We start from the raw sequence: 12,102 nt of genomic DNA on the forward strand, positions 1-12,102 counted from the left end.
ACTTGCCTTGGTTGTATAACCATGTGATCTTATTGCTGTTGAACTTTTTCCCATCCCACCTCTTCTGTATGTTATACTGGTTTGTTCCTTTCTGTCTAAAGTTAGGCTCCGATCTTGCAAAGACTTACACACGTGTTTAACTTTAAGCATGTAAATTATCCTAATTGATTTCTATGGGATTCAAATCGTTGCAGAATTGGGACCTCAGATTTGCAACCTCATCAGGGAAGTGCCAAGCCTGGTTTCGGTTGCTATATAAATAAATAAATGAAAATACTAATGACCATACTGAAATGCATTGGAACGTGACTGCAAACTTCAGACTAGTTATGAGCTGAAATAAATCACGTTTAAATTCACCTCTCATTGGTGACATAGCTTATTTAGAAAGGTTTATTCTCTAAGGAGAAAAAAGGTACATAAATGACTTACCACCTGTATTCATCAGTGGAGAGTCAGTTACTACTGTACTTCAGTATAATCAAATGGAAGTTTAGGCATGTTTCTATTCTGATTTGTATTTACGTATGAAGTAGTAGGTAGTGAAAAAGGTAGGAGTGTGCGATTTCAACTTATTGCTCCCATGAAATAAGAGCCTCACTTATAAACAAACCTGTAAAGCAATTTTCTCTTTTAGTTTCCCACACTGCAAAAGTTGGGTCCCAAATGCTTTAGGCTACCAGGAATTATGGGTAAGTGATTGATGTGGAGAACTTCAATTCTGTATAATTCAAAATAGAATTGTACTGTCATTCCACATTTTTAATAACTTCAGAAAGACAAAAGGTACTCACAAGTACTGGCAGTCTCTTCTCAGTATCGATCAGAAGTACCATTGGTATCTTGGTTAATCTGAAAATTCCATTTCTTTCTATTACAGTGCCCTAGATTGAAACTAGGCACCAGTTTCCGTTTAGTATTCTGTCATTGGTACAACCAATCCACCTTGGCCATATGGGAGAACTAGTTCCAGATCATGTAACTGTACTTGGATGGGAAAAGGGATTTTATCTGATTCCTTTGAAAATAACATAGTTTGAATTAATTTCCATGGTGCATTCACCTATTTGAATTGTAGGAAGTAATTAAAAAATTCTCTTGCATCATGAAGTCCCTGGCTGATCTCCAGTTCTTTCTCAGACACAGAGGCCCTGATTTTTCAATGTAATTGTTTGCACCAGTGCAAGAAGAGTGCAGTACATTACCATTTTAATATGGTAGCATTTTGCATCCACTTTCCCTTGATGGCAATGACTGCACATGCAATGACTGCAGAGTAATGAAAAATAGGACCCAGCAACCATTATTAATTAGGTGTCAGTTGTTATACACAGGCACATAAAACTCAAAAGCAAAGATAATTGATGGCTGTGTAGGTGACACCTTGTGGGGAACCCACGTTTGTGTGAACAGCATGAGTCCACGTTTATGAATGTTCATTGACCTAGGTAGATTTTGAGGGGGAAAATGTAGAACCCACCCTTACTCTGCTTTAATTTCATTCATAGTTCTAGACTAACCTTTCACACAGCCCTATGTTACTGCCTAATTTTTCTGTCTTTAGGGACTGTATATTTCTGCTAGGATGAATTCTACATGACTGATTACAGTAAGGCTTTCTGTTGTTCCAGAACTGAATCATTTCAAAACATCTTGAGTAATGGTTTGCTATGAATAAAATACCCACTCCCGTTCCATGGCAACAAGTCTGTTTCCAGCATTTGCCATCTGGTAGTTCATGTTTGTCTCTTACTTTGTTCAGCAACTAGCATTAGTCATTCCCCATCCATTTTTACTTCAGCATCTCTGACATTTTCATTATTGCTCATCATAAATTTCAGTAGGTCTGGACTATAAAACACCTGGAGGTGGTTCAACTGATTGAACTGACTGAACACACCAAACATGCTTTCAAAAAAGAGAGAGATGTTGCCTTATCTGAAGTGTCAATGGATTATTACACTTTTGTGATTGTTGTTAAATATTTATTTTATTGTAGTGTCCTAAGGTTCCAGAGGAACTTAGTGAAAAATCTGCAATCACCCACTATTCAAAAATATGCAAGATTCTGAAAAAAATAAATTAGCTTTTTCAGTTAAAATCCTAGTTATTGTTTAAAAATTCTTAGATTTTCTTCAGGGAGACCCTTATTTATATCTTTTCATTAAATAAAACTAACTTATAATAACCGTGTGTCCAGGTACCTAGCTGGTCCATGTTAAACCATGGGTGGGTTTTTTGCTGTTTTTGTTGTCCTTGTCCTCGCTTTCCCTGCACCGTCTTATTGTGTGTTACATCAGTTGTTAAATCTTGTCTAAGGACTGATCAATGTACAGTTTTTGTACCACTATAACTGTATACGTTTAGAAATTAGAATAGTTAATATTGTACAGCCCCCTAGTGTTAAGCAATTATGCCAGTATAAAGTTGCTTTAGCATTATCTCTTATTCCCTTATATTTATGTTAAGGGTCAAAAGAATTGCCTATGTTGCTGGATACTGTAAATGTGAGTTCCAGTAAGGCAACCATAGAGCTGTCTGTTCTTTTGTATGGCATTTGAAAAGCATGGGCTGGGATTATAATTGTATTTTAAGATTTGAAAGCCATTCTAATGCTTCTGGGGTAGCTAGGTGAATCCCCTTTGTACCACCACTGTAAGTGTGAATAAGGCAGTTTTCTGTGATGTGTTGCATGGTTTGTATTTCACCACAGTTACAATTGGGTGGTTCTTGGATTTTGTATTTGTGGAGGAAATATCCACACCTTCCATGCATTGTCTGAATGCAGTTGAGTGCAGGCCCCTTCCTACAGGGAAGGCAGAATCAACGAGAATGGTGAGGAGCTGCTGCACTAAACTGGTGCGCAGTACTCCACTGGTGACAAAACAAGGGTTTGCACTGACATTCGAAGTGTACATGCAACAGGGGGTGCTATTACCCCAGAAATGGATTTTTAGTGGCTCCCGGTAGAGCAGATTACTGTCATACCAGTGAAAAAAGGTCCACAGTAATTATCTTCAATACACAGCATTTTATTGAGAAGAAATTACACAAGCGGTAAAGGGTTATATTAAGCACATAACTCCTATGTTAGACATTAAGAGCTAGACATTAAGGGCTATACATTCCTCTTAATGAGTCTCTCTTTCACAAACACAGAGAAACAGGACCTGTGCTAGCCTCACGCAGTTCCTGCTTGGCAAACAGAGAAGGTGGTTACCAATTTCATATATGGTTTCTTCCTTCCTGGTCTGTTCTTCTCAGCCTTCTGGTCTGTCTCAGATTCCCTTGAGGCAAGGCCTTGGTTGCCTTGAAACCCCTGTGGTTCTCAGTCCTACTTGAGCCCATGGAACAGAGTTTTGGCTACTCTGTCTGGCAGCATTGCTTCTTCAACCATCAATTAAGGAATCCCAACCACAGTAATTTACTTTGCTTGATTCTTATACCCTTTTTCCTCAAAGGAGTCACATGTCTTAAAAGCATGCCCAGTGGGCGTATTGTTACTAATTTTACCTAATTAGTGTTTTAGAAAGGGCTGGCGAGGGTGGTACCAAACGAAGATCACCCCACGTTTACTCATGTATCAATCATTCACTTTGGTTCTTTGCGTGGTGTCCTTGCTGTAAGGTCACTACAACCAGGTCAACCTGTGCTCCATGCTGGAACTTTATGCGTGTGATATTTACTTTTGCATGGGCCCATATTTGCTGTTCAATATTGATCGTACACGCAGACTTTGCTAGTTCTTTATCAAATATGCTTCTGCCTAAAGGGAACCTGCTCCCAGGATCCTCTGCAACCATTCACCCGTGTTTAAGTCATGCCAAGTTATGCTCACACTATTCATTCAGTATGGCCACACCAATTTAGCACCATCCCACACAGGCATCACATCCCCAGGATGTGTCAGCAAGCTTCTGAATGATGTTAGCCATTCTTTTGGGTGGTGTCAAGTTATTGGCAATAACTCGGCATCCGATCGAGGGTAACTCCAAGGTACCATGGATTGTGGTCATGCAATAAAGGCAGACCACAAAAGTCCACTTTCAGTGGCACCTTGGCCTCGTGGTTGTTCAAGTGGAAGGCAGAGATGAGTGCTTTCAAAGGGTTGCAGTTGCCAAGCTTTGAAATACGTCTGGAAGTAATTTTTCATAACTGTCTCTGAGGCCTTCAGAGAGGATGCTTGTGTTGCTAGCACAATATCATCTGCAGAGATGAATTTACAGGATGATGTGACTGTAGTGTTGTTGATATAGAGATTGAACAGTGCAGGCACTAAAACGGATCCATAGAGCTGTAAGCTGAGAAACCCACTACTACCAGCAGAATTGTTGTACACCAGCTGTTATGAAGTGTGAAGGTGGATGCTGAAACTATGCCAATCACATAGTGATGGACTTGTTATGGAGTGTAGATAGTGCCTGGATTCACTTCCCATAAGAAGTTGCAGTTACAAGGTGGGTTGGTTTGCTTAGTGGACCACGAGTAGGCATTTCAAAGTCAGACCTGGGAAATCAGGTAGAACAGATGTTTTAATTCAAGCCCATTTCTGCTGTAAAGAAATATGCACTTAAAACCAGATGTTGTAAAATTATTACTGTTTTGTCATCATGTGATAATGTTGTGTATATATTTAAATGCAGTATTAAAACATTTAACTATTTTGTTTTTCTCCTTTAGATTGTGTTTTTGGAGCAAGCAGATCAGCAAGAGCAACTAGCGAAGAAGTGGGGCTTCAAAGCATCTGATATAAGAGAGCTTAGTAATCAGTAGGTATTGTATTTAAGTTCATTTAGTCATTTTGGTTTCAATTTGTTCCCTGGATGGCTGAAGTATTACATATGTATTTGCACTTATGGATCCAGACTCCATTCCGTCCTTTGTGGCTTTGCCTATGCAAGGCATTTTGGATTGGGCCCTAAATGTGGGCAGTGAATACACTTTTGTCATTCCTTGAGTTGGGAGTTTAGCAATGAGTGAATTGTGGTAGGTGATTCATAACTCTCAGATTGTAAAGCCATATTTAGGCTTGACAAATAACCTATTCTTTTTGCATACCTGTAAACAGTATTCTCTCTCTATTTTAGCAGTGTACATTTACATTCTCTTGTCCATTTTGTTGGCAGCAGGCTGTGCCAGTGAATCCTGGTAGAAAACTCCACAGCAGAGTTACCCGGTAATAAGTGGGGGTAGCACTTCACTTTAAAATTCTGGCTCAGCTGTCAGTTAGCATGATGTCTGTTTGCATTAGCTACCTGTCTGATAAGACTGAGGTATAGATTTCAAAATATGACACATTTGTACATTTCACACTATTGAACAGTTGAGCAAACACCACACACAAACAAAGTTCTGCCAATATTCATCCAAATTCAAAAATGAATTTTGATTCAACCATACTTGCAATTCTTGCGTTTGTGCTTTGAGAACATTCAAATTGTCAATATTTATTATCAAAACAGTAATGAAAAGCAAATTTGAAACAAAAATGCTTGAATATTTGGCAAATGTGAATTTTGAGTTGTATACTTAATTGTAATATTCAAAATACATGCTGTGTAGGTTAGTTACGTATGTCACCCAATCAGGGCAGAAACTGTAGCATGTGACTTATAGAACAAATTAACACAGAGCAAATTTCAAAAGTTAGAATATAAAATGTTCCTAATTAACAATACACAAAATTCATGTAGGAAAATTCATGAAGAAATTTGTGAATAATTTTGAACAAATAAGTCAGACTTTCATGGTTTGTTATGATATTTCATAATCAGAAAAAAGTGAAATTCAGCAAATACATTATTATGGATGATTCACTCAGCTCCATTGCCAAATGCATTTTTTTTTAAAAGAGATCTCATCACATTTGGAAGAAATATTTATAGCCATATTAATTAGTTTCCAAGAAAATAACTTCAGAGTATGAGAATAAGAGTTTTGTGATACTACAAGAGGGGGAAATCATCATTTTCTACTATTTTAAAAATATTTGACATCATATTTACTTTCAATTCCTGATGGAGCCCATGACCCAGAGCTTCTGGTGCTGGAAGTCCACTCAGAGGGGTAGTTGTGGTGACACAAGGCAGCGTCCTAGAGTGCCTGATGCTGCACACAGTAAAAGGATGTACTTCCTTAGTAGAAGTCTGTACTTTGGATGCTGAAGATCTGGGGTTCAAACCCCGCAGACCACTCATGCTGGGGGCCATCACACAAGCATGTTGTACAAAACAAAAAACATAAAAGTTATTCTTTAAGAGCAATTATTTAAAAATCCAAACTACTATGATTTTTTGTTTGTTTTTAAAACAGTGAATTCTTCATGCCAGGAATGGTTGATACACATATCCATGCACCTCAGTATGCTTTTGCTGGAACAAGAGTAGATCTACCTCTTTTGGAATGGTTAAACACATATACATTTCCAACAGAAGTCAAATACAAAGATAATGATTTTGCTGAAGAAGTATACACCAGAGTTGTAGTAAGTAAAGCAAATGTCTTCTGTGTACTATTATAAGGTAAAGTGCATATTAATGAACTATATCAGCTTTCAGAAGCTAACAGTACAACTCAACAAAAAATAAGGGACTATATTAAAATTTATATTCTGAAAAATAGGAACTAAATAAATTGGGAATATTGTCATTGTTCAAGATTGTAAACCAAGATTATCCCTTTCTAATTCTGATGTCTAGGAGTGTGATTAGGTCTGTGTGAACCCAGCGAAGTTCAAGGTATTCTTAGCTTCTCTCTTTTAGGGTTTTAGTGGTTTGCAAAGCAGGTTCAAATTTAGCAAACTATAATATAGTTCCACTGAAACTGTAATATGAATGAAAAAGTAACTTATTGCACAAGTCTGTTACTTGAAAATACCAGCTTTATGGACTTTGTCAATATGTGTTTCTCAGTGAAACAGCATTTAATCTACAATGCATTGCCTTTATTACAGAATGTATTTTACATTAAATGTGTACTTTGCTAAAAATTAAGATACTTATGTGATGGGGACCAATATAAGAATCTAGATAGCCCTTTATATAATGTGCATCACCAAGATAGTTCCTACTTCAACTGTTGTAAAAGTCCATAAAAATGATATGAAATAGTTGGGAAATTCTCAGTTAAGACTGTCTAAGTATAAATTTATTCAAATTATCCATAATGAATATGTGTTTTTTGCCTAGTTGCTTACATCAGAACTCATTTCATCACGATAGGCAGCAATTAACATATATATCACCTGTCCTAGGCTCCAGGCACCTTTGCCAAAATTTAAAAATGCAATGAACACAAGTAAAGCCAGAGACTGCTGCACAACCCCAAGCCAAAGAAGACTATCAACATCTACTTCAGGGAGATTATACCTAGATACAGTTTCTCTATGATCTTACCCAAACATGAAAGATTAGATAGTGTATTGTCAGCATCACATGTTGGTTTCTTGAGTAGAGGCCTCACAGCAGCTTCCTTAAGAGATGCCTACTCCCCAAGCAGTTGTTGATAGTCTCCTTGAAGTGCACCATTGAGGGAGGACATGAATCCAAAGGACACGTTGTGGGATGAAGGGAACTATTACAGTTTTGAACTAATAAGTACAGTAACTCCTCTCTTAACGTTGTAGCTATGTTCCTGAAAAATGCGACTTTAAGCGAAACAATGTTAAGCGAATCCAATTTCCCCATAAGAATTAATGTAAATGGGAGGAGCGGTGGATTAGATTCCAGGGAATTTTTTTTCACCAGACAAAAGACTATATTTACACACACACACACACACACACACACACACACACAAAGTTTTAACCAAACAATTTAATACTGTACACAGCAATGATGATTGTGAATCTTGGCTGAGGTGATGGAGTCAGAGGGTGGAATATTTCCCAGGGAATGCTTTAGTGCTGAATGATGAACTAGCACTTGGCTGAGCCCTCAAGGGTTAACAAGTTGTTAATGTAGCCTCACACTCTACAAGGCAGCACAACTGGAGGGAGGGGAGACAGCATGGCAGACAAGAGACAGACACACACCCTGTGCGTAAGAGATGCGCATTACCCCTTTAAGTATGCTGACCCAACTCTAAGTACGTTGCCTTTTTAAGTAGATCAGCGAGTTGAGACAACAGCTACTGCCTCCGTCCTGAGCCCAGTCATATCACACTCACACACTTTATGGAGATGGGGTAAGTGGAGGGTAGGAGCAGGGGGGAGGGGGACATCCTGACATCAGCCCCCCGGCACAGCAAGTAGGAGGCTCCCGGGAACAGCTCCAAGGCAGAGGGCAGGAGCAGCACATGGCAGTGGGAGGAGGGACAGTTGAACTGGCAATGCCTGCTGGGCAGCTGCTGCACAGGGAACTTAGGGGAGCGGGGAGCTGATAGGGGGGCTGCCGTTCCACCCTGGTTTCAAGCCCCCACCAACCAGCTGCAATGGGCTGCTCTTTCTGCAAGCGATGGACAAAGCAGGCGGCTGCCAAACAATGTTATAAGGGATCATTGCGCAACTTTAAACGAGCATGTTCCCTAATTGATCAGCAACGTAGCTACGTAACAACGAAACAACGTTAACTGGGATGACTAAGTGAGGAGTTACTGTATATCAGCTCATATCAGCCATAGTTTCCCATTAAATACATTAAGAATCTGCTATAAAATTAGTATTTTTTTTCACTCCTCACTTCTCTTTCAGTCCCAGTCAGTGCAAAATTCTGTAGAGCCATCTTTCAGATTAAAACCACTGATTGCATGTTCTGTCATTTTGGCAATGTGACACTCTTTTCATACAGCTCAAAACTGAATTCTTTTTATAGAGAAGAACGCTAAAGAATGGCACGACTACAGCATGCTACTTTGCAACAATTCACACAGCTGCTTCTTTGCTACTTGCTGAAATTATAGGTAAGAACATAAGAGTGAGTTTTAAGAGAGTTCAGCTGAAATAATAGTTTGTTCAAATCAATGGAGCTGTGCTGATTTACACTAGTTGAGAATCTGCTCCTCTATTTATTCTCTCCCTGAAATCCAACTGTCCTCGCTCAATTATTCAATCCTTCTCCCAGTCTCTCTCTCCCATTTACCCTCTACTCCATCAATTACCACCACTGCCACCCCATGTCCCAACAAACAATTGCAGCTCCCAAATCAACTAGTACGTTACATTACTCATCTCTTTATGTGGCTCTGTTGCTCCTGCTCTGTTGCTGCTTGGGTACTAGAAGATCCTATGCCTAAATGGCAGGAGAAATAGTCAATATCTTCGCTCCCTACCCTACCTAGACATTGGGGTAGGGTCAGTGCCAAGATCTTCACTCACTCAAGTCTGGAGAGAGGGAGCTGCACCAAGATCTTCTCTCCAATCCACAGGGAAAGCAATGTTGTCAACTCCCACTGTGTTATTGCAAAGCTTGGGATAACTTGGAATCTTTATTAAATCCTCAGTTTCTGGAATCAAGTGAATTTTGTGAGAATCTCAGCTTTCATTTTAAAAAAGTAAGTTTCTAGCCCTTCTGTTTGTGGAGAAAACTTGAAGTGAACGAACCCTGAAGGCTAAGAAACCTGAAGACAGAAAAAAAGAACCCAATATTTGTTTATTTAAGTCTCATTGTTTTAAAGCTAGTTGATATTTTTAACTCAATCTTGTGGTGGGGGGGCTTAGGCTGTACTCATTATTTTTGAATGGTTGGGGATTTTCCCCTCCCCTTCAACTAGGCCTGGGGAAGGGGAGCTGAGGCAGGTTCTTGATTCTTTCCCTTGGTTTAGCAGGGAGAGAGGTTTTGTTGGGATCTTTACTCCCTCCTCCACCAAGTGAGAATGGTCAGTTTTGTCTCTTGGTGTACTGGCCTGTAGAGTCCAGTGGAGATGCATGTCTCTTGGCTAAGGAGCTCCCATGCACAGGAGATACTGGTCAGTGCATATGCCTGCCACCAGGATGCCTAGTGTTGGGGAAACCTCAGCTGGAGCAAAGGAAAAGTATTTGCCTGACTGCAGTTATTGGAATAAAAGTTTACAGATTCCAATGGTCTGTGAATAAATATTTTACTTCCTTGTTTTTGTAATGTTTTCATATTTTTTCTGTGAGGTGGCTTGTTGTGCAGAAGCACATTTTCAGTGTACCCTCAAGCTAACTTCTGAAGTTACATGCTTTTGCATATGCAAACAAAATCTAAGCTGGTTTGCACTTGCAAATGTTACATGAATGTGCAAATCAAATGTAGAATTGATTCTCTGTGCTTTTAAGGCCCAGGACTGAAATGTCTTTGGGCGGACACTTTTGTATAGCACTTGCCCATACAATTACTGCGTCCCAAATGTTCAACTGACATGTGCAAGTCCTCTGATGTTGTTAGTCTTCTGTTTTTCATAAGGACCAAATTCGGCCTCAGTTCCAAATAAAAACAAATCAGAGTAATGACTTATTTGAAATGAACACTTTAGACAGTATGATGGATTTGTTCTGATATAGTTTGCATGCAATAAGTGTGGAATATACTCTTGGCTCTTTCCTCAACACCTAGGAACATTAAGCATGTGAACTTTTGTGACCATTACCAACATGCTCCTAGTGGAATGACTGAAAGAGGCCATTACTATTAATTTTGCATATATCTCCTTTCCTAATTATATACACCTCTACCCCAATATTACGCGACCCAATATAACACGAATTCGGATACAACTCAGTAAAACAGCGCTCCAGGGGGGCGGGGCTGCGCACTCCAGTGGATCAAAGCAAGTTCGCTATAATGCGGTTTCACCTATAACACGGTAAGATTTTTTGGCTCCCGAGGACAGCGTTATATCGGGGTAGAGTGTAGTAGAGATACCATGCAAATGGAGCAAAATAATATGAGCCAACAAAATTTTGGTAACCAAGTGTGAAACCATATATGTTAAACTTTGCTGAATCAGGCCCTAACTGGCAAATCATCTGTACAAATGCCCTGTTTATATGTGCATTTATGGTAATTGCTCATGCAAATAGCACACAATTATATGCCCATTTTTGCATATGAATGTCCAACTTCCCTTTCTCATTGCTATTTCGCCTTGCTTAAAGGACTAATATAATTTTCCAGGAGCAATATAAAAGATAAGCTAGTGGAGTAACACAAGAGACTCATTTGGCCGACAGTCTTATCTGATTATTCATTATTGTGTGGTATCTTACGTTTGAGTGCCCCTGGCCCATATGCCTATATATTATAAAGGGGCCATAGATGTCAACCCAGTTATGAATTCTCTTATTTCATTTTTAATTGAAAATGCCTCACTGTACATAACAAGCCCTGTGCCCGGTCATGGCTGACCTTTTCAGAGAGATTAAATACTGTCATGTTTGAGGATGCAGATTCTGCTTTTACTTTTATGTCACAGACAAACTCTATATTAAATCAAATATAGGATTTGCATGGTATTACTCTGTGAAAACATAAGTGCTCAAAATAACAAAGATGTAGAGGGTCTGCTTGATCTCATTATTACTTGATAAGCACCAACACTGTTTTCAGTGCTGTACAAGACATGTCTTCTGCTCCTAAAAGTTTACAATCTAAGGCCCTAATTCAGCAGAGAGCAGGCCATCCCTATTCAACACAGCATTTAAGCACATGCTATATTTAGGCATATGATTACCTTCCATTGACTTCAATGGGAGTTAAGCAGCTGCCTAAAGTTTAGTCTGTGATTCAGTGCTATGCTGAATAGAGATGGACTTAAGCACATTCTTAAATCCTTTCCTGAACTACGGTCTAAATAGGCAAAGACTGAATGGGAACAGACCAGTGGGAGACCAAGATAATTTTGCTGACTTAGGCCTGATCTACACTAGACAATTAAGTTGACTTTACTATGTCAGTCAGGGACATGAAAAATCCACACCCGAGTGGCATAGGTAAGCTGATCTAACCCCGAGTGTAGATGGCGTGAGGTTGATGGAAGAATTCTGTCAACCTAGCTACCGCCTCTTCAGGAGATGGATTACTTTTAGGGGAAGGGTTCTCCCCTCAGCGCAGGTAGTGTCTACAGTGAGGCGCTATAGTGGTGCAGCTGTGTCGCTGTAGCATTTCAAGTGTCTACAAGCCCTCAGAGTGCCATCTGCCTCAT

The 12,102-nt window shown here is 39.4% G+C and overlaps 1 protein-coding gene across 3 annotated transcripts in view; it reads left to right on the forward strand.

Annotated features, from left to right (window-relative positions):
• Window positions 1-12,102, forward strand: part of GDA (guanine deaminase) — a 50,503-nt gene that overhangs the window by 6,285 nt on the left and 32,116 nt on the right. For all 3 annotated transcript variants that reach the window (XM_039543767.1, XM_039543768.1, XM_039543769.1), the window contains exons 2-4: window positions 4,681-4,769; window positions 6,313-6,484; window positions 8,811-8,898. In XM_039543767.1, coding sequence (XP_039399701.1) covers window positions 4,681-4,769; window positions 6,313-6,484; window positions 8,811-8,898 — 349 coding nt within the window. The remainder of the gene's footprint in view (window positions 1-4,680; window positions 4,770-6,312; window positions 6,485-8,810; window positions 8,899-12,102) is intronic.

The sequence above is a fragment of the Mauremys reevesii genome, linkage group 6, assembly GCF_016161935.1.
Source record: "Mauremys reevesii isolate NIE-2019 linkage group 6, ASM1616193v1, whole genome shotgun sequence".
Classification (NCBI taxonomy): Eukaryota; Metazoa; Chordata; order Testudines; family Geoemydidae; genus Mauremys; species Mauremys reevesii.